General features: G+C 46.2%; 1 protein-coding gene across 4 annotated transcripts in view; it reads left to right on the top strand.

The window, feature by feature from the left end:
• The window catches only part of TTC28 (tetratricopeptide repeat domain 28), a 119,332-nt gene that overhangs the window by 25,728 nt on the left and 71,109 nt on the right, over positions 1 to 22,495 (top strand). The window contains exon 1 of one of the 4 annotated variants that reach the window (XM_015877938.2): positions 5,820 to 6,006. The exons of the other annotated variants lie outside the window; for them this stretch is intronic. Coding sequence (XP_015733424.1) covers positions 5,980 to 6,006 — 27 coding nt within the window. The 5' untranslated portion in view covers positions 5,820 to 5,979. Of the gene's footprint in view, positions 1 to 5,819; positions 6,007 to 22,495 lie in introns of those variants that run through there. 4 annotated transcript variants of the gene reach the window in all.

Genomic DNA, 22,495 nt, shown 5'->3' with positions numbered 1-22,495 from the left:
CCAGTTCTGATTTGAGTGAGCTTTTCTATGCCTATGGCTCGGAGTGATGAAGTGCACTGGACTGTATACATCCACTCATCTGATAGGAGCACTCCTGTAAAGAACAGGTCCTGTGAGCATTGGAGTGCACCACTCCCCATAGGATTTGACATCTGCACATCGTTTGCCCCTTGTGGACAGATCCGGGCTGACAGTGGTGCCAGTAATGAGGGCAATATAAGTTAAACCTCTATCTGCATGTGCTTTTCCAGCAGCACAAATCTGAGGTGTAGACCCTCAGAGTGTGCAGTCCCTGATTCCAGTGATGCTTTACATCACATCACTGTTGTTTCATGCTTTAAGGATGGTTATCTCAGCCATGGCATTGGAAGTCGTTCTTCACATTAACGGTAGCCTAAAGAAATAGCTGCCCTTTGATCATCCTTCTGAAGATTTATCTGAATTTTTTTTTTTCTGAGAGCTTGTTGGCTGCGTATCTGCAGACACTTTGTCATTGTATAGAAGTTTATTCCTTCCTTTCTCATGGTGCTGTTAACAGAGTAAAGGGCTGCTGTAGAGCTCCAGCATACTGTGGCTTGGTGAAAAGATGATACTGAATATGGATGAATTGTCACATTTCTTATTCATGAATTCCCAACTGAAAATGTGAACAGACACAAACGAAATTCCTCTTCCATATTTTACATGAAAGTTCAGCAGTAGAACTGTCTATCATTGTAAATCATAGGAGAGGACTCCTTAGAGAGCTGTAAGTGCTGTTTCTGACTGCTGCAGGATTTTTTTGGTGAAAATCTCAGGGCTCAGAGCAGAATAGGTGTTATAACATATTGCCGTTTCCACTGCATAAGAAGTGAATTTTAGAATTGACAAAACAGACCCTTTGCAATACAATAGCTTTATTGTGTAGCCTTTCCAGAGGAAAATGAAAAAGAATTTTTAAATTAAACATTGCATTTCTGTAAGGTTCTATGGCCCGAGAAGCGGGACAAGCACAGTGTGCAGTGTGACAAAGCTCTGTTACTGCCCCAGAAAAGGTATTAATCAAAGCAGTTTGTGTTGCATTTGTTCATTTAGGTGATTAACCAATAATTAGACAATATTTGACATACATAGTTATGAGATGGATTATTTAATGAACTGGTGGGCTCTGTCTGCATCATCCTTTCCCTTGATGGCAAACTCTTTCCACCAGCAAAGGAGGCCCACAGGCTCATTCTCTTTCAGTTTCCTTGGTCTTTCCCTGCTCTCAAGGTGTGTGAGCACTGCACAGTCTCTGGGATTACATGCTGCCACTTTGGCTCATTTCTTTAATTTCATTTTTCCATTACTGTTTTCAGGTGTGTAGAACACAGCTTTGGGAGCAGTGCCTGTGTAAGCATGTTGATTTAGAATTGTAATTGGAAGTTTTCACATTTGGATCAGTGTTAGGTGTTGGATGACTGTTGTAATCTTCTGTTTTATTGGTGGATCTATGCTTTCCCAGTGCTGGTGTGTTTCTAAAGTTACTACAGCCATCTGCTTTGCTGTTGGATGTTTCTACACAGACATGGGATCTCCCCAGTAGGTGCCAGAGCAACTCAGAGTGAGAGTGGGAAGATGGTATCTTAATTGAAAAGGGCTTCATTCAGTCTTGCAGCTGCTGAATGCAAAAAGGCAGGCAAAACAAGGCAAACACCATTTATTGCAGTGTGTTTCTAGCCACTCTAGTTTGAATTTAAAGCATAAAGAGCAGCTTCTTGTAGTGAGACGGATGAAAAGTGACTGGAACAATAAAAATGCGGAGTCCCAGTACAGAGTAACTAATGAAAGCCTGCTCAGACAGAGCCCAAAGAGTCAAGATGCTTCAACAGCCATGGAGATCTTCTCCTGCCTTGTCCACTCTGAAACAGTAATGCAGATCTGACCAGAAGCCCCATGTGTGAGGACAGGCTGTACTTGAGAAGCCTTTTGTTCAGCTTACCAGTGGTGCTAAAGAAACAGCTCATTTCCTTGACTTCAGGTTCTTGTGACCAGCCTCGTTCTTCTCTCAGGTGTTTGTTTTTTGTGTCCTGTATTCATACCCCTTGTAATCCCCACAGCGTGCAGCCAGAAGTGGCTCTGGGACATGGAGGTGTCAGGGAAACATCAAGCTGAAGTCAGCAAGGGGGTACACAGGAATCTCAGTTTTAAGGATGATGGTGCAGTCTGGGCTTCCTGGATTTTGTCCTTAGAAAGAATCTGAATGCTACATCTTTAATTATGAAATGTACTTTGATATTGACTGCTCATCTAGGAGAAATGGCAGTGACTCAGCGTGAATCTGCTCCAGTTACCAGGTGTTGGGACTTACAAGGCCACCGTTCCCTAGTTTCTATTCGTACCTTCTGAGTATGCCCAAATAGTAGTACTGTCCTTCTGTTGTCCCTTCCCGGCTATGGAGCATTGTGGATCTTTAGAAGTACTATTCCAGAAGAATGGGGAAGTGCTTCTTGTACAGTTGCTTTTACCACTAGTAAATAATAAATAACATGTCATGTAAAATAAAGCAAAGTTTTTCAAACTCAAGCTGCATCCTTTTGGAATCTGCAGAAATCTCCTTGAGAAGGAGGCTGATGAAGATGCCAAGCTCTCTAATAGCAACAGGTGTTGCAGGTGATTGCAGGACATTGTAGTAGCCTCAGTCCTTGCAGAGACAGGTGGATCAGGTGTCTGACTGTCGTGATGTGAAGCAAGCAGTCGATAGCTACCAGTGCTTTATTTCACTCTGAATTTCTCACTTGGGACAGCAGATGGTGATGAAAGTCAGCAAGGGAAAATATGGAGAAGGGCGCATAGCAAGGAGGATCTGTTGTGGTGAATCTTTTACCCCCTGTATTACTTTGACCCACATCTTGATTAAATTACACTAGTCTCCATGGCAGCAGTAGTTGTGCTTGCTATGGAAAGAGGGAAGTGGGAGCCCTAATGAGAAGCAGGTCCCAAACATGTTTTCTTTTCTGCTCGTAATCACACAGTGACCCAGCTGAAGCCAGTAACAGTCACAATTAGCAGCTAGAAAGCAACCATCTTCCTTGGTAAGACAGTGAAAATTTAGAATGTATTCCCAAGGAGCTGTAGAAACATATTATCTAAGTGTTATGTTGTGCCTGTAAAGTAATTACATGGTATCCTCCTGGAAGAGCACGTATCTCTTTGGATGAAAACAGCCACTGGCCACAAAATCTCTTCCTGTGACTGAGCCCTTCATGCCAGGCTGTGCTTCTGAAGATCACAGTGCCGTATCATGTGAGTTAGTATTATTTTTTCTATGTTTTGTTGCTATTTGTCCTTTGTACAGAATGGTTTTTCTGTTAATGTTAGGCTTGCTCTTTTAGGGCGAAATTCTTCCTGGTTCTTCATGTGGAAACCTGTAAATTGTTTTTGTTTTCTGTATGTATCACCTTTCAACTTTGTTGAAGTTTTAGTCACTGCATGTGCTGTGCTTGCCTGGGATGGTGCTTATTTTCTCTGTGGCAGGTTGGATAGTGCTTTGTGTCAGGTTTGTGACCAACCAGTGATGACAACACAGCGGTGTTGCAAGTGAATCATGGCTGCGCAGCTTCAAGGCCCTCTCTGTTTCTCTGCTGTGTGATAATGCTTGTTTCCTTGCAACATCTCTATCTATTATGTATAGTTGTGCATACATAAGTGCCTAAATTCGTAGCTGAGATGCTAGAGAGCCTCCTGCTATGCAGTGAAAGGACAGATGATGAAATGGCAGTGTGCTGTTGTCTTTCTTTGCAGTACAGGGCATGGAGTGGAGCTCTTGTCATGAATCCCAAAGGGTGGTTAGGGTGTGTATCACTGTTTCTTTCACACCAGAGGGAATGGATGGAGTCGTACCTCAGGACTTGGACTATTAATTAAGAGAATGGCCTAATCTTAGGGCAGAAGCCCTAAATAAGGTAGAAGTGCTTTTTGTTCCCTGTGACCAGCATGCAGAGCATCTGTGCAGCGGTCCATTCCTTGCAGGTTCTAGATCAGGTATCAGCACTTGGGAGCAATCCTATATCACAAGATTACCCTTAACATTGTATTAACCTGTCTGATCACTGCATGGAGCTAATGAATGGCTTGTATTTAAGGACAGGCAGCTCCTGCCCTCAGCTGGTGTGGCAGTTCCATTTCTTTCCATTGCCCCTCCAGCCTTGAGAATCACGTTACTGGTTACAAATGCCGTAGGCTTTCTCCTTATCTTCAGTTCATTTCAGTTCTGCGTTGCTTTAAATGAGATCATACTACTGCTCTCTAATTAGTGTTAAGCAACTAATTTTTCTCAGCTTTCTTTCTGTCAGCAGTGGAATTTTCCAGATAAGCATATCCTTATATTTCAAAGCCCTGTCCTTTTTTTTTTCCAGCCTGGATTATAGCCTTACGAGAAGAGCTTTTTCTGCTTGGCTAAACAAAGTATTTTCCAAAGCGATTTTCAGTCTTTTGAAGAGTGTCAGCTGCTGAGACGCAAACCCTACTAACCTAATAATGAAGATGATCCATGCTACTGCTGCGTGGCGTACAACAATCAATCTTTATTATCAGGAGAGCGGAGCCAAATGCTACAGGCCAGTAGCAAAATGCAACGGGAACAAATGTAGATGGAGCAGAATATGAGAAGCTGATTTGTGAGAACTTTGTGGGAGCTGGGATTGCTTTCGTATCCTATTGTGTTCTTGCCCTGTGCTGTTCACCCTCTGCTACTTGAACTGTGATAGTGCTGGTTGACACCAGCCCCTTTAGTTCAACTTCTTATGTATTGCTCTCTTATATAAAGAAAGCAATGGCAGACTGAGCACAAAGCACCTCTAGGTGGGAAATAGCAGATGAAGTTGTTCCTCTAACCCCCTACGTACCTGGTGAATGCTGCCTGATTGAGCTGCTTGCTGAACTGTAGACTGTCACAGTACATTGAAATCTCATGTGCTTATAACAGAGTGTATATATACACAGCTTTCTTCTCCTAAGGATGCTGAATAGCTTAGAAGAGGAATAGGTGTTGGTACAGTGGACTGGACTGGGCTCAGTTCTGAAGGTACCAGGAAACCAGGGAAGGGGAGAAAAGACAGCACTGGTGTGCATAGGTGTTTTGTTTAGTGGCTTTGTGCTAACCGGGTGGAATGCTCTTATGCTTGAATATCAGAAGGGGTCGAATGTGGTTATTCATTGCTGCTGTATATTTGGAAGACTCTGCTGTTAACCCATAGGTATGGATTGTTTGCTAGGAGTTTGTAGTACTGTTTCTGTATGAGTTTCTGATTGAGAGTCCACCTGCTCTGTCCCTTCTGGGGCAGATGTGCAGACACTGCTCCTGCTTTCTGTCCTGGTAATTATCTGTACTCAGAAGTCTCACCAGCCTCCTGTTGGTGCTGTCAAAACAGCACTTTTTGCAATCTGCCCGTGAATTAAATTAAGCTTCTTTCTGACAGCATCACGGCAGATGACATTGTCTGCTTCTGGGCACTTATTCCCTTTACTCAGATACCTCCTGTTCCGTTTACGGCGCTGCCCGTAGCTGCCGATGTAATGTACGGGATGGGATGATGGGCATTACGCGCAGTGGGAGCCGTGCTGTACCCCTCATTGCGTGGCCGTGGGCCTCGAGGCCCGGGCGCCGCCCGCTGCGTTCCTGCGGGGCCGGGGCGGAGCTCGGGGCCGGGGGCGGAGCGCGTGGAGCCGCCTCCGTGTTCGCGGCGGAGCGGTGGGCGGCTCCGGGCCGGGCCGGGCTCTCGCCCCACACGCGGCGCAGCGCTGGGCGGCCGCGCGACGCGCCCGGGGCTCTGCGGGGCCGCGGGCGTCAGCGGTGCCGGCGGGGCTGGGCCCGCTCCTATGGCCCGCACTGCGCGGGCGGCTGCTCTCCCGCGGGCCTGGCGGCGGGGCCGGGCAGCATGAGCGGGAGCTGCGGCCCCGCTGCGCTCGTCGCCGGCACCCGAGCGCGACCTTGATGCTCCCTGTCCCTGCTCTACAAATATGATGAAATGGCAGCCCCGGAAGAAGGTGAGTGCTGAGGCGGCTCCGTGGGCAGAGCCCCGCGGCGATCCCGGCCCCTTCCCTTTCCTTCCCCGTCCCATCCGCTCTTTTCCCCCTCGGCGCTGCCCCGTCCGCCCGCTCCGCTTCTGTCCCGCCGGCCCCGCCCCGCTCCGGGCTGTCCCCGCTCCCCGCACCGCCTCGTGCCAGCGGAGCTGGGACCGCGGGGCCGTAAATCTCCTTTTCGGGCTGTTTCCTAATATGGCTGCTTTTTTGGAGCAGAGTTCGTAGGGCTCGGTCAGCGGCCGTGGCACATCGCGAGCAGCGCCGTGCGGAGGGTCTCGCTGTGTGCGCGCTGCGTTCGCGATGCGATGCGACCGCTCGGCGGCTCCCGGAGTCGGCGCGGAGCGGCTTTGAGGCGCACTTGGCACCGCTTTTTATTGACATTCTTTTAAGGGAAAACCTAGCGAAGTGAATGTGCGGTGCCGCCCCTCCTCAGCTCTGACCCCTGCTCCTGGCAGCTGTGTGCTATTAAATATTTTCTATGTTGTTTTTTTTGTTGTTTTTCTTTTTTTTTTTTTTTCCTCTTGGAAAAACCTGCTCGAACCAGCAGGATTCCTTCTTTCTTTGAAGCACGATGTGTGATACTGTGTTTTACATCAGGGAAGAAAATAGAAATCATATGTGAAATGCATGAGAGCATCCCTGGTGTTAGTGCTGGGCACTGGAAGAAGTGGTGCATCCTGAGCAGTGCCTCACCTCCATCCCGCTGCCACGGAGCTTTGTTCTTTGGTTTGTTTCTAGCAGACAATTTCTTGTAGCCAGAGAGAGGAGTTCTTGTTGCGAGTCATTGTGTCTTCAGCAGGATAAATAGATTAAGGGTGAGCTCCGCTGGGGCTCCAGTGCTATTTCTGAGCCTCTCTGTATCTCCCTTCAAATTAGTTTTAAGATGTCCACAAGCTATAGATTTTAACGTGTCTGTTTTTACTGTTTTCAACTGAATGTGCACTCGCTCTGTGGTTATGGCTATGGAAACCCCCCCCAGGCCATAGTTACAGCAGTATCGGCTGAACCGCTGCAGTATTTGTCTTGGCTGCTGGCTGGGCTCCTCGACTCTGGAAGATTCCGTTTCGGGTGTCAGGATTCACTCTGCAGCGTTGGCTCACTGAGCGCTGAAGTCACTGTGTCAGATGGGACTTTTTTCCTCCCTGTTGTTGGTGTCCGCATGAATTGGATTTGGGGCAGCCCTGTTTGATCAGTGCGGAGTTCTCAGCTGATAGCTCAGATCCATCCCAGCTACGGAGCATCTTATTAGTCCGACAGCAAAAGAATTCCTTCTCCTGCTGTAATGTGACGGAAACTTTGTTCGTGTTGGCATAGGTTCTGTTTTCAGGCAGTGCTGTACCAATAAAATCTCAGCAGAGATGGAGTTCTTGTCAGTGCTGCCAGCAGCCTCACGTGAGCGCAGCCGGGGTTTCTGCTGGCCCGGCCTTTGTAGTGCTGCAGTCATGTGCTGTACAGAGCAAATTCAGGAAAATGACTCATGCAAACCACTCAGCAACAGCACTGCTGTTCCATTTGTTAATAGGGACATCGATGCTGTTCTTACAAAATGAGAAAGCAGGTTTGGGAGCTGCTGTTCCTGCAGCCCTTGGTCATGTGTGGCTGCTGGTCCCTTCTGCCCATTGACTTCAGGAGGCTGTTTTTGTCCTGCTGGAGTATCCAAGCAGCAGAGCTGTCAGTGTACAAGCTGTGTGTGGTGCTGTACTGAACCAGGACTTTGATTTATTAGATTTACACTCACATTCTTTTGCTTTACCCTGATTATTTTTCTTCTTTTTTCTCTATAAAGTGTTTAAGGTGCTTTGTTCATTGAAGAGTTTTTGTGGTTACAGTCATTAAAACATGCTTCACTGGGGTTGTGTCCAATTTACTCATCCTGTGTAAAGCTGAACTCCTTTGTTTGGTGGCATCCACAGACAGCTGTCAGCTATGGTGCATAGGGCGTGCTGGTGCCTTCAGCTGACAGGTGAGGGTGCTGTGTGCTGCCCTGCAGTGCTGAGCCCTCTGCTCCCCATGCAGGGTGCTGTCCCCAGGGCTGCCCTCTGCCCACCCCATCCACTGGGCTTTGCAGAAATCATTTGCTGCTCAGTTAGGACTGAATGGGACAAAGCTGAAATCACTGACTGACCACCTCCAGGTGTGAGCTTTGTGAACAAGCCAATACATTGTCAATAGCAGCGTAGCAGTCAACAGCCTACCCCTTTGTTACTGATCTGTGGGATAATACATATCTGTGTTATTTGCTTCCACCTTGGATCTGTAGTGTTGTATAATATAAGTGCTACACTGGGGTTTTAAATACATGCCTAAGAATGCAGCAGCATACTGTGTTTTTGGCCACTGACCCTTTTAAACAGCTTTAAACAGTGTTGATAGGATCCACAAGCTCACACTTTGTGTTTGAGCTTTCCTTTTAGACTGCCCTTGCACACCACAAGTGGCTCTGTCTGTCCACTGTCTGCCTTAGCCTGGCCATACACATCCACCTCTGCCTGATGGGGAGGAGCTCTTCACTCCCTGTGTGCCCCAATCTCTGTTTGTTTCTCTAGAAACAACAAAATATCTTTTTCTTGTCAGTATTTCCTTTTTTCCTTCAGTTTTGAAGGAAGAAGCGTTAGGAAGAAGGCAGGAAGGTCTGCTCTCAGCCCTATCTGAGCTGTAGGAGGGTAGAGGAAAGTGAACCAGGCTCCTCTTCTATGTGGCATGTAGGCAATTAAGAAGCAGTGGATGACAGTTAAAAGACTGGAGATTTTGATTAGGTACAATGGAAGAACTTGGGGAGGACCCTAACCCAGTATACTGCAGTGAGGAGTGGGTAGAAGACATTCGGTCAGTGCTCGGACCTGCTTGCAAAGTGTCTGTCTCTGTTAATGTTGGCATAGCCGAGCCCAGCAGAGAAACCTGTGCAGTCCTGGCCAGCTTTGCCTCACTCCTTGCACTTTACGATGAGGCGTGATGCTCAGTTTGTAACTGTAAGGCATTTCAGGTTGGATATTAGGAAAAAATCTCCTAGAGAGTGTTTGGGTGCTGCACTGGGAGGTGATGGGGTCACCATCCCTGCAGGTGTTTAAGGGCTGTGGAGATGTGGCACCAAGGGTTGTGCAGTGCTGGTGGTAGGTGGGCTGGATGATCTTAGAGGCCTTTGTCAACCTTAATGGTTGTATGATTATCTGTTTGTGGTTTTTTTTTTAGTATAGGATAGCATTTCTGTCTTTCCTTAAAAGCCTTTGTCTCGTAGATGTAATCAAATGGTGTGATGCCTGTTTGGTTCTGCAGACACTTCCCATAGTGTGAATAGAGCAGCATAGAGACGAAGCTGTGAGGAGACAGCCCCACAAAACATCATTTCCTCCTTTGCTATCCATTTGGCTTTTGTCATCTTTAGCGCTTGTGTTTCAGAATCACCCAGATCATTGGCTTCCACCTATCTTGCTCTGTTCTGAGCTGTAGTGTTACGGGATAAGGAATGAAGAACAAATGGGGATGTTTTATGGCAAGATGTGGAGAGGCAGTGGCAGTCCAGCACGCTGTGTTCCTGCTGTTGGTGATATGTGCAGTCATACATGTTCGCTTCTGAAAAGCAGTGAATTACTGACCCTTTAGGTTTTCCTCGCACACAGGAGCAAACACAAAGATCAGTTTCTTGAAACCTCTGCGTTTTGTTTCAGTTAATAGCAGTTTTTAGGAATACTGCAGCACTGTGTTGCCCTATAAGAATGCATGTCAGAATGCCGTATTTAAACCTTTGAATTAACCAGTACAAAATAGTTCTGTTGGATAATGCTGCCTTATAGCTTGATTTTCCTTTGATATAGCTTATGAGAGTGGTTTATTCTTCTCCGTGTACTCTTCTAAAAGTCCATATCTCTTAGGTTTTCATAATGTGATTTTAGGTCATTGGAGATCAACAATTTATTCTTATTATCAGAGATCGATCTGTATTCTGACAGAGCAGGACTGTGGGTTAATGGGTGCAATGACAACAAGCAATTCACCACGAAACAATTCCTCCTGTATTTCCTAAATAGAGCATTTGATAGGAACACCCTTTTATAAGGGCTGTACTGAAGAGTTTCAGAGTACAAGATAATTACTTGTAATTATGGAAATTTCTGCAAGGGAAATTGTCTTAATTTGTTCCCGTTAAGGAATGGAATTGCTCTAGATGCAGCATTTGAATCCTTTTAGGAGATTAATGCAGTCTCCCTACATTACCCTCAGTAGTCCCGGTAACCTGCTGGTACATCTAAAATCACCCTTTTAATCCTGCTCATCCATTTGAATTTCTGTGAAAACGTAGTTTCTTTTAGAGGGAGAAGTCATTAAGATGCAGAAACTGGGTCTATCTTTAACTGTACTGTGACCTTCTAAGAAGCAGCATGTTTCTGGCCATAGGCTCAGCACAAAGTGACCACAGTTCTGCAGAGAGAGCTCCTCCCTCAGGTAGATACTGATGTGTCCTTTAAAAGAGGAGAAGAGTCTGAAGCAGGATCCTGGGTCTGCTGGGCATCAGCAGGTAGGGCTGTGTCTGTGCCATAGGAATTCAGGCTTGACTTAGATCTCGTTGGGGTTCAGTATTGGGGTTGTAGCTGCCCTGGAGATGCTGCCAAGGTCTCAGGGAAGGCTCTGTACCTGGGGATGCAGTGTTGTATCCAGACCAGCTGCTTGCATTGCTGTAAGCCACAGAGCTAGGGATAGCAATGCAGAAACCACTTGTGTTTGGTGCAGTAGTGACCAGTATAGATTTGGGCTGCCTCCATGCAGGCAGTGGAGGGTCTTTGCTTCTCTTCCATAAAAGAGCAGATCTAGTGCAGAGATGCTCTGTGTAGCTGTCCTGGATCTTGCTTGGATGGAGAGCTGTATTGGCTTCGCCTTGGGTGTGCAACTTGCTTGGAGAGGGCAGGTCCTTTAGCCTGGGTTCTGTGATGTAAGGGTGGCTGAGCAATCCTTAGAGATAATCCAGCTGTGCTGGGGCTTCTCATCTCTGGGGCTTCTCTGAAAGCTCTGCTGATACAAGACCTGAATAAAATCAAGTAGTATGAGGAGCTGGCTGTGGGAATCTGCCTCCTCAAATTAATTCTGATGCTATGTATTCATAGAAAAGCATGCCAAAACACATTGTGTACTAAACTGCCATCAGAGCAATAAAACAGCAGTCTGATCTCATGGTAAGCTAAGCAATTTTTCTTTCTTTTTTACCTTGTCATTCAGTTATTCTCAGCTTCTACCCTGCCAGGAGACGAATATCAGCTGAACATCAGCTTGTGTACCTTGCAACCCAGGACCAGAAGGGAAGGCAATTACAATGTTAATTCTTCCAAATATCTGTGTTTCTATGGTCATCTTGCTGTCTTGTGACTTCCTCCAGCAAACACTAGTAGTGCAGAATGGCCACACACCTCCCATCGAGATGACGGCAAGGAGCTGGCAGTTCTTCCTTCTCTTAAAACGGAATTGCACCTAGCCAGCCATGAACTAACCTCCATAAAACATTCTACTATTTTTACTCTTAAGTGGCAGGAAGAAGGGACTTAGGAGGCTGATACATAAAATATCCAGCTGTGTTATTCATGTTAATTAGGACTTTGCAGACTGTTAGGAGTTGGCACCATCCCATTTTCCATTTAAATGTTAATCTGTTATGGTTGGAGAGCTTTTTCCTGAATTTTTGTGTTGTGAATCTTAGAACTTCCTCAGACGGAGACCCGTACCTGGTGTGTCTGCATAGTGAAACCCCACTGCCAGGCTGCCAAAATGTGAAGCACGTACCATAGCATCCTCACTCCCAGACTTGCTGCCTTCTTGGCACGTCCCTGGTACCTTTCTGCCTGTGGGAGTTCTGGTTTCCTAATTACACCTGTGAAGTACTGAGAGACTATAAAGCCAGGAGTTCCGGCATAGCAGGGAATTTCTTAACCCCAAGTACTACTATTGTTAAATGATGTTACAGTGGCAGGACTTTGAAAAGTAACAGACATTGGAAATACCGCTTCCATTGTTGCCATGTTATCATCCCAGTGAGCTTTGGTTGGTCAGTCCCGAGCTCGGCCAGCCCGGCCTTCTCATAGCAGACAGTTCTGTGTTGAGAAAAGCAGTTTTCCTTTAAAATTCAGCCTTTTCTTTTACTGCTTTGCAAAATAAATGCCCACTGTTGGAACCAGCAGTTACTGAATTAGATTAGACACTCCTATGCTCTCTCATCATTGGCTTCTGGACCTGCGCAGAGCTCTTGCTATAATGTGGTTGCTATTGTAGCTGACATTTGTGAAAATAAAGAAAGAGAGATTTGTCATTATGCTCAACATTTCAATGTCAATTCTATCGAATCTGGTCTATTTATTCAAAAGAATCACTGAAGAATTGTGTTACAGGAAATTCCTCACTATCTCCAATTTCCTTTGGACGTCAGTAACAAATTGTATTATCAGAGAGGTTTTTATTCTCCTAGGGAGGCTTTTAGATAGTACCCAAGGAGATGGGAGAACAAAAAAAAAAATGTGGCTGGAATTTTGTTTGTTTATAGATATTTATAGATGTTGATGGGATCTCCCGAGCCTTCTCTCATCCAAACTGAGGAGTTCCAGCTCTTTCAGCCTTTCCTGGTGGGAGAGAGGCTTCCGTCCCTCTTTGTGGTCCTTTGTAGGTCTCTGTAGTTCATCTGTTGTACTGGGGAGCCCAGACCTGCCCCAGCACTGTAGCTGTGGCCTCTGCAGTGCTGAAAAGAGGAGCAGCCAGCTTTGTTCCCTTTCTGGCAGCACTGCCAGGATCATAAGAATGCGAATGTCGATTGCAAACAATAGCATTGCCTCTAGGTAGTGCCTGAAGGGATACCACTTCTGCTTATGTCGTAAATAAAGCCATGAAAGCCTCAGTACTACCCAGTGATGGCACAAAATGATGTTGTACTGAGTACACAATACATCAGAGGAACGTACCCAGCTATGAATGCCTTGTGGAGGGGAACTCTAGGCTGTGGAACCCAACAATACATTAACACTTGTGCACCCATCAACAGTCATGGAGAGAACACATGGAGCGTCTTGAGGTGCACGGAAAGGCAGAAGGTGCTTTATTCAAAGGATGGAAGGAGGCAGCGCTGAGGCTGGCAGTCCATGCAAACCCCTGATGCTGGAATCCCTGTCAGCAGATCTGCTGCTTTCAGAAGGTTTGGGACTGAACTTTGTTGTAGAAGGAGCTGAGAAAAGGTTTGGAAGTAACACTGAACTTCTGTCTGGGATGTCTGAGATCGGATCGTTGCAGGAAGGAAGCAAATGTCTTTTCAGGAAGTGAAACAGCTCCTGCAGCCAAGCATTCCCATCCAGCTCCTGTTTCCTTCAGTATGCCAGCAGTTATTAGCAGCACAATAAAGAATAGATTTTGCAGGTTGTATGAAAGGCAGATTGAGCTGTAGGGTATTTTGCACTTATTAAGAAATGTGCTTGAATGTGAGCCAAACGTTGTCATTTCCCTTTTCATCTATTAAAAAGATACATTAACACTGTCAATCAGCAAGCTTCAGAGGTTAGGCAAATACAGTCAGCATCTGCCAATAAAATCTAAGATTTAACACATCTCAGTATCAAAGTCACATTAGAGGGAGAAAATCGCTGTACAGGCACGAGCCCCAGCTGTGCTTCAGCTTTGACTGTGAGTGAGTACCTGATATTTTGAAACGTGGAATGTTTCCATTGTTAAAAACCGAGTGTGACCCCTCCTGCAGTGGTTGGGAAGGAAGCCTAGCGCTTGCTTGTCGTGCCTTCTTTCTGTTGTAATGAATGTTATTAACGCCAGCTATTAGAACGAGCGAAATCTTTCAGCATTAGGTCACTGTGTCGCACATCTTACTGCAGCTGGTTGTGTGACGATGTGGGTTGTTGGTTGTTTCTTTTAACTACAGATGTCTTTTTTAATATGTTTTCCTTAATTCCGTGTTGCGTGTAGCTGGCAGGAATTAAAAGCGTTTGTGGGGCCTGCGTGTTGTTTTCCTCACTAACCAGCAGTGTTCTCTGAGCAGCCCAACCTAAAACTCATTGGAGCTTCTGGAGAAACTCCTATCGTCTTCAGTAGCCGATGCCCTAGTGATGTTATACCAACACTGCTGGACAACATCAGTGTTAAATCGTGTTCTGTTTCTGCCAACAGCTTAAGGTCTTGTCCTGTTTTGCCTTCACTGTCTTTTAGGAAGAGAATTGAGGTTTTTATTTTGGATTTTATGTATTTGTGTTTTTTATTTTAAGTAGACACTTAGGGAAATCCAGGGTCAATAGAAAGTGAGGGTTTTCTTGTTCGACTTTGCTCTTTAAAAAGCAGAAGTCTCATGAGTTTTATGGTAATTAAAACTCTGCAGTTTAGAGGCTTAAAAGAGATCACTCGCGTTTTGTTACAGAGCAGTGACTGAGCTTGGGGAGGAAAACAGCCTGACAATTAGAGTTCAGAGGATGAAGGCTCTGGGACAAGAAGGGAGTGAATGATGATGTCGGTTCATTTCAAAGGCGTTACTGTTTGATCCATCGTGCTGTTCAGACTCCGATCTGATGCTGAGGAAATAGACAATGTTTAATTCACTTGAAAAAGCAACAAGTTACTCTTCTTTGTCTGCCAGTTCACTTGTTACTGCATCAAGAATAGGAAGCTCTTGCAGTGTTGTTTTTATGTGGGAGTGTTTTGTGAAGCCAATGATCTCCATACTAATGCAAATTTCCTACCCACTAATTAAGAGCTGGAGTAATTGTGGTTATATCGGTGTTGCTAAATGTTCACTGTGAGTGGGGATAAGCTGGCTCAGGAGATGGTGAGGAGCAGTGCTCTTCTGAGGGTGTTCCTGCTCTGGTTCTGAAGCCAGATTGTTTCATTTGTCCTGCTTGGAGGATAGGCATCATCTTCTGAAATAAATGTTTTCCAGCACTCTGAGTTACAAGCACTTTGGCTGTTTTAAATGTAAATGGTGTAGGATTATGTACTTGACTTGTTATAACTTCCTAATTCCGCCTACCTCAGCACTTTCTTGGCGGTTAATTGCATCATGGCTTAGAGAAGCGTTCCACAAATTGCTGGAAGCTTCCTTTGGTGCTTCCTTTGGTTACATAGCAATCCCAGCACTCTGGGATCATTAGTAAGGAGGAGGCTCTTAGTGGCCCACAGCCTTGTTCCTTTATGTCCCCTGTGCTGAAGGTTTGTTGTTCTGGAGCATGGGAGTGTGCAGTGGTTTGAGGGAACAGGCTGTGCTTTGCTGGGTATGGAAAGCTGTATTCCCAACCATCAGTGCAAACACCCAGTCTGAAAGGCTGACAGACACTGCTGTGATGGGCACTGAGGGAGCGAATGTGACTGGGCCAGATTGTCATCTGCTCCCCAGCGAAGTGGAAGAGCTCTCCCTGGGAAGCTAATGATGGCAGCTGCATCAAACTGACGTGGTAGAGGAGCCAGCTGGTGCTGGGGACAGCCGTGTGCTTCATTAGTCGGGTGACTAATAAGCAGTTTTTGTAAGCAGAGATCTAGTAAATGATGCTTAAGTAAAGAAGGAAGGCGTGGTAATCCTGCTTGAAAAGGCAGTCTTCCTTACAGTTCCTCTATAGAACAGTCTAATGCTGCAGTCTAACTAGAAATTAGCTTTTCTGTTTCTTCTTTAAGGCACAGGAGAAGGATTGGCAGAGGAGGAATGCTTTTGGGGACCCCCTGTTACAGATCAAGAGTCTTGGCAGCAAAGGTACATATGATCTGTTTCACCTGAGACAAGATCTTGATGCTGACATGGCTGTAACTTGCTGCTTGCAACTGTGTTTAAGTTTGAGACCCCCAGTGCAGGCTGGACCCCTGTCATCTTATTTTCTCTATTTCCAGTGGCCAAACCATGGAAACATTGGCAACTGCTGTGCCTTCTACATAGTTCTTTTTGTAAGAAGCTTGGCTGTCCTTCTCAAAAGTTGGTTGCAGAATCAGTTGCAGATGCTACCTTGTCAGGACTGACAGCTCTTTAGCTTGCTTTCACATTATTTCTTCCTATTCCAGTTCTGCTGTTAGGAAAACCATCTGTGATAAGTCTCCAAGTAAGTACTTAGAGTTCCTGGTTGGTTCTGTGGCTTTAAAAGCAGGAAATGATAAACACTGAATGTTAAGGGTTACTGCAGCCCGGCGAGTTGCTCTGTGTAGTAGGTTGGCTGATGTGAATAATGCTTCAAAGGAAGATTGGATGGAAGGATGCAGATGGGCCGCGTGTCTCTGTCCGCTGGAGAAGGCAGGTCTCCTGGGGCATCATTAAAATTCTTTCCAATTATTATCACAATATGCAGCAAATCTTTACGTGTGATAGTTGAATGGCAGGCGTATACACAGAGTGGACTGATTGAATTTAGATTTGTGACTAAAACTTCATGAAAAGTTGTTACAATACACGCACAAAGTGGAATCTGCCACTCCAGGCGCTGATTTATTATTCTTTTGCCCAATTTTGGTGGCTTTTTGCCTGATTTAGTTGCCTCTTAATAGCTCAGATTTTCCTCCAAGGTCCTGCTCACCGCAGTGGTTGTGGTTGTTCTGTTGCTGTGATGGTCTGTGGACTCCCCCCTTATTTAGAGAGGAGGTGCATGGCTTCTGATGTGGCAGCACAGCTGCAGTTCAGGTAGTCTTCATGCAGAGCCTTTGGCAGCAAGAATTAGTCTGCTGTTTGCTTAAAGCATCTAACGACTCGAGGCATAAAAGATTGATTAACTGCCAGGTACAGCGTTTACTTCTTAAATAGGTGAATGGATTTTCTATTTTTAATCTTATTGCATTAATCATCTTAACATTGACTGATTAGTGTTTTTGTTCCAATAAACAGCTAAAATTAGGCTTCACTCCATAATAGATACGTGTGTTACCTATGTTAATCTGCATTCTTCATGCCGACTTCTGTTTCACTGTAGCATGAATGGCCCTAGATCTTGCAGATACCTTCAGGCCACTGTTAGCAGAAATGCCTTGTGCCATTTGTACAACATGCCATAACAGTAATAGTCTTAATATCAAGCTCTACCCTGGTTGTTATCTGGGTTTTGGATTTGATTGTTATCAAAGGAAGACAGGGGGGTGTCCCTGCTCCCTGTGTTTGCTGCTGTTTGACTCACCACGTTGAGCTGAATCCATCTGAAGGATTCAGGTTCTGCTGGAACCCAAGGATTTAGCTGCCTGATACTGATTGTCATTGAAAAATGATGTTCTCATTGAAGGGGCATCAAATCCTTTGAAGGGTGCAGCCTACACTTCTTGGCAGTTTGGAGGCAGGCAGCACTGAAGCTGTTGACTTGTGCAGAAGGTCATTTAGAGCCACCATCAAACCACTTGTCCCTGAGCCACCTGAACCTGCTAAGAAATCCTTGCCCTGGGTCTTCTGACTGCAGCCCTGCAACTGGCTTTTCTGCACCGGGTCCTCAGCTGACCAGAGTGTTGTGAGGCATTGAGTCTCAGTGGCAAGCTTTGTTATGGACCGAATTGGACAGAGCTTTTCATTTCTATTTATCTCCAGTCTCTCATTTAGACACAAAGCGGAGTGAGCCAGACTTGCTGCAGCTGGAATGCTTGTTGTTTAGTCTCCCGGCCCTGCCATCATCAGACCCATAATTTCTCAGGCAGCAGTTTCATTGCAGTCTTGGCTGCCATGGAGACGCATCACCAGCGGCCATTAAAGCAGTGCTGAGATGGCGGCTCCTGCTGCTGTGATTCCAATCGTTCTGCTTCTGTCAGCACTTCTGTGCTCCGATTCCTGCTTTGAAGAATTCTATCTCCTCTGAGCTCATAGTGCAGTGTTTGTGCCCTTCTGGGCATACAGCTTATTGATGCACTGCTCTGTGGCCCAACAGAAGCTTGCTCCCTCTTCCTTCCATCCCTTTTAATCACTGAAATGCAGCAGTGTGAGATGTTTCCACCATCTGGCTTTTGCATCAGGCTTCTCCTGGCTCTCACGTGCAGTGTGCCAGGGCAGGAGGTCAGTGTTCTGCCCCAGGAGTGGTGGTGTGTGCAGGAGGTGGAGATGTAAGGGGTGACTGGAGGGGTTGGGGTCATTTTGGGATGAGTTGGGGCTCAGCGTGACCCCTCTGTGTACAGTGGGAAGTTGTGTAAAGCTGAGCCCATGGGTTATGATGAAGGCACTTTCCTGTGGTACTGCTAAGGAGGGAGAGTTCAGGTTTTGCTGTAGTTTAAGTGGATATGGAGCCAGCACTTACAGCATTTCAATCAATGAGAGATTAATGTAGCGCAGCTAGAAGAACTCTTAAGCCAGAGGAGGAATACGGAGCAAAGCTGGAATCCTTTGTCTGATGGCTTTGTGTTTTCACGTGTTTTGTACCAGCGCAGCTTTGGTGTTCCTGTGTGATCTGGGAACTTGTTAAGCTGCCAGACACCCGGCACGACGTGGCCTGCTGGGAGCTGTCTGCCACAGGCAGAGCTTGGACACAGCCCTGAGCAGCTCCGGAGATGCTGACTTCCCTGCTGACTGTACTTTCGTGGTAACCAAACATGTACTGTTAGTCCTCCTGCAGGATGTTCCACTTCAGTGATGTTTTCTGTGCCAAAAGGGCCGGTACAAATGTTTGTGGAGCTGTACGTTCATTAGGTCAGTGAACCAGATGCAGACTGTGTGCATTTCTATGACCTGGATCGCTTCCCTGTGAGATGGGTGGCAGAAAAACCTTGCTGTTCAACTCTTCATTCCATTAAAGCATGCTTGCCTTTCCTGCAAACATGCTGTGATGCCTCTCAGTTTGTTGGTTATTGTACATTTAAATTAGCCTTGGGGAAAAAGCATTCCATCTCCTAGGAGTCCTGCTGACCTTTTCCAATTGGGCAGCCTGGCACTGAAATGAGGAGAGCTTCGTGCCCTTCTCTCCCTCTTTGTAGCCCAGTGACAGTGTGTGGTGTCCCCAAACACCTGCAGGTTTCTGCCAGATCTTCCCTTATCCTGAGATTCACTGCATCAGGATTAACTTCTGCTGGTTAATGGTCTTGAGCCTTTTGAGTATGACCACCTCTTTGAAGCCATCAGTGCTTATGTGCTGCTTCTTTGTTCTGTTCTCAGTTTTTTGTGCCAAAGAGAAACAAAAGCAGCCATGACTTCATCTAGTTCTGTTCCTTAATGAATTTCATTCCTGTTTAGCTGTGCACTTTGTCTGGTATTATTCCTCCTTCTCATTTCCACCCTGCCTGATACAGCCTTTTGGTGATGGCAGCAAAGTTCAGGACTGGCCAGGGCAGCTGGGAGCTGCGTGTTCTGCCCGCTGTTCTATGGCAGGTCAAGAGAAGAGGCAGAAGCTGGAGCATCGCTGCAGTGTGTTTGTAATAAAAACGTGTGAAAGTAGCATATGGAACACAAATTTGTTCTTAATTTGTACAAGGGAGTTGTCTGCAGATCCTCTGTCTCAGGGGCTGTAGTAGGAGAAATTAAAAACAAAACACAAAAATAACCCCAAAACCCCCCAAACTGGTATATTTGATGCACCTCTCCTGGGCACAAAGGCTGAGGGAGCTGGGCTGCTCAGCCTGGAAAAGAGAAGGGTCTGGGGAGAGCTCACTGCTGCTTCCAGCACTTGCAGGGTGCTTACAAATAGGAGGGGGAGTGATTTTTAACATGGTCTGATAGTGACAGGACATGGGAGGGGGGGCTTTAAAGTAAAGGAGGGGAGATTGTGGTTGGATGTGAGGAAGGTGCTGCCCAGAGCTGTGGGTGCCCCATCCCTGGAGGTGCCCGAGGCCATGGATGGGCCCTGGGCAGCCTGAGCTGGGGGCAGCCAGCACATGGCAGGGGTGGGGCTGGGGGGTCTGTAAGCTCCCCTCCAACCTCAGCTGTGAATCCGTGATACTGGAAAACAAAAAAGGAATATTAAACCGTTAAGGTATGTTTTTGTTATGTGTGCTTCCTGTGCGCTCTGTCAAGCTCAACATACAGAAGCTGATTGTAGAAGACAAGCACCAGTCTTCCTTCTGCTTCAGCTGTCCCAACTTGCTGTACACTAACACAAGTTTTCTGTCAGCTACCCTATTTAAATAGATAGTGAAATAAAGAAAAGTTTGGTTTTAACTCAATTAACACCAAGCCTGTGAATATGGAAACTCTTCAGAGCTGTCCTTGAGCTACTGCATCAGTCGGGCATTGGTGGCCCCCTGAGGCTCTCCTGCTGACAGCACTCTTTGGTTTCCACTATTGTGCAAAAATGAGTGGAAATATTAATAGCATCATCTCCATTCTGGGCTGCCAGGTGCGTTATCAGGACGAGCAGGGCTTGTATTACTTGCCGCTGAAATGCTGCAAGTCGATGGTTTCCATTTCTATTGTGTTTTCTTTCTGCTGCTGGTATCTGGTGTTCAGGAGACAATTCCGTCTTTGTGTCGGTGTCATGGTTTAATGCGTGGCTGCTGGTGACAGCAGTGCGTGTGGAGCTTGTGAAGTCTCTGCGAATGAGTTTGCTCGCATCTGCGTGAACAACCGAAGCCAAAGGCTCTCCTTTCTGAGGATTAGAATCACATCATTACTGGAGGGAGTTCAGAGAAGAGTGAAAAAAGTGATTAGGGGCCTGGAGGGACTGATGTATGAGGAAAGATCAAAGCAGCTAAATTTGTATCATTTGGATAACTGACAGCAGACGAGGAACATGAAAGTCTGAGATTATTGAGTGTGTATTAACAGGGATAGGTTGGGGAGAGCTTATTTAGGCTTGGGATGCTGTGGGGGGAATGGGAATACATTAGCGAGGGGGAAGCAGCCGTTGGAGTTGGGGCAGTATTCAAACAATGAGGGTAATGAATTGTCTCTTGCTCTGAAGAGTTTTTTAAAGCTTGTTGTTTTAAGCTACTGCTTTTTGTTTTACCGACAAACAGAAATGAAATGCTTCAGGTAGAGGTAAAAGCGTAACCCTGAGATTGGCAGGAGAATCGCTGTTGGGCCGTGTGTTCCTTTGGCCTCAGGGGCCTTTGGGTTAGGTGGGACTCACCGAGCAGAGCAGCAGGGACACGGTGAGAAGCAGGCCTTTCCATGGCCCTCCCGTCAGGATTAACATAATCAGGCTGATAGGGGTCATCTGTCTGTACCATTTGTTCTTCTGCAGTTATCTGGGATTTCAAAAAATAAGTACTGCACAGGGTCAGTAGCCATGTCACTTTGATGCAGAGGTTTGGACTGCAGCCTAGATAGGAAAGTGGGATCTAGGACTTTCTGAATAAGCAATTGCATGCTGTTTTCCAAGACTCTGCTTTAAAAATACTCCCTTCTGCCAAGCATCCTGTTCTCTTGCATCTCGTGGCAGTTAGATTCTTACTTCTCATGTAGTCTCATAAGATACTATAGAAATAATGTTCTGTCCACCTTTGTGCTAGTTCTCAATCCTGCTTTTTTTCTTTTCCCTTTATTTTTCTGGGTACTTTCCAATTGCATCAGCTGAGCGTCGCCGACACACACCCAAGTGTGGCTGCAGAGAGCAGGTTGTGAACCCTTCTTTTGGCTCACAGTTATGGTGAAGTACTGTGGAGTGTACCTTGGGGAGGCAAGTTGCCTTTCCTTGAAGGAGCCGTGCAGTTCAATGACTTGCCATTTAAGCTGCTCTTTTCATGCAAACAACTAACAGCTTGTGTTTCTGTGCTAACAGAGTGTATTTCTAATGTAACCAACAGCACTGAAAACTGAATGCTGAGCATCCCTATGAGCTGAATCGAGTCCTTTCACTGAGGTGATTTCATGTAGGCTCTCCTGTTACAGAAATGAGATTCGCCTCATTATAGTGTCGGGCTAAGCCCTGCTTCATGTTCTGTCCCATGATCAGCAGGTTGTCTCCAGAAGCAGAGCTGAGTTGTGCTGCAGTGGTGACTCATTTGGAAGGAATAGCTCTTGATAGTTAGAGGCAGCGTGAAGCCACGTCTGATGCAGGCAGCAGGTGGGCTGTTCAGTGTCTAATTGCCTCTGGGAGACCAGAGCCGGCAAAGCCCTTCTGGTTAATCTGTGATGCATGAAGTACAGGCCTTCCTATGAGAGCAAGAGGGATTTTCAGAGGAGAGTTGGCTTTGAATGACTGAGTTGAATGACTAAGGGATGGCGGAGTCCCTGCTTAGTGCTTCTTCAAAAACCCTTCTAAAGGTATTTGAAAGAAAGGTGATGGTTGTCCCTGGGGATCACACGGTGCTGGACTGAAGGTTGGTTATGATGAAGTGTATGACAATAAAAAGAGATGCATGTATGTTGGAGTTCTATGAGGCTGGCAGGCTGACTGCTGTGTGGGTTTGAACAGCATTTGTGCAGAACTGTACCCACTGTTGTCTTGCAATGTACAGCACTGCTGTGCCTTTTTGCTACCTTTATAAACCTATACTCAGTTCACAGGCAGGAGGAGCTCAGGAGCAATGAGGTAAATGGCTGACAGAACACTCGTCACCTCTCTGACCCATTGGAAGGTACAGTTTTTGGTGTCTTCTCACCCCTGGTGCATACGTGTGTCTG

Source organism: Coturnix japonica, chromosome 15 (genome assembly GCF_001577835.2).
Source record: "Coturnix japonica isolate 7356 chromosome 15, Coturnix japonica 2.1, whole genome shotgun sequence".
Lineage (NCBI taxonomy): Eukaryota > Metazoa > Chordata > Aves > Galliformes > Phasianidae > Coturnix > Coturnix japonica.
Note: the sequence above shows the minus strand (reverse complement) of the source record. Positions and strands in the feature narration are given on the sequence as shown.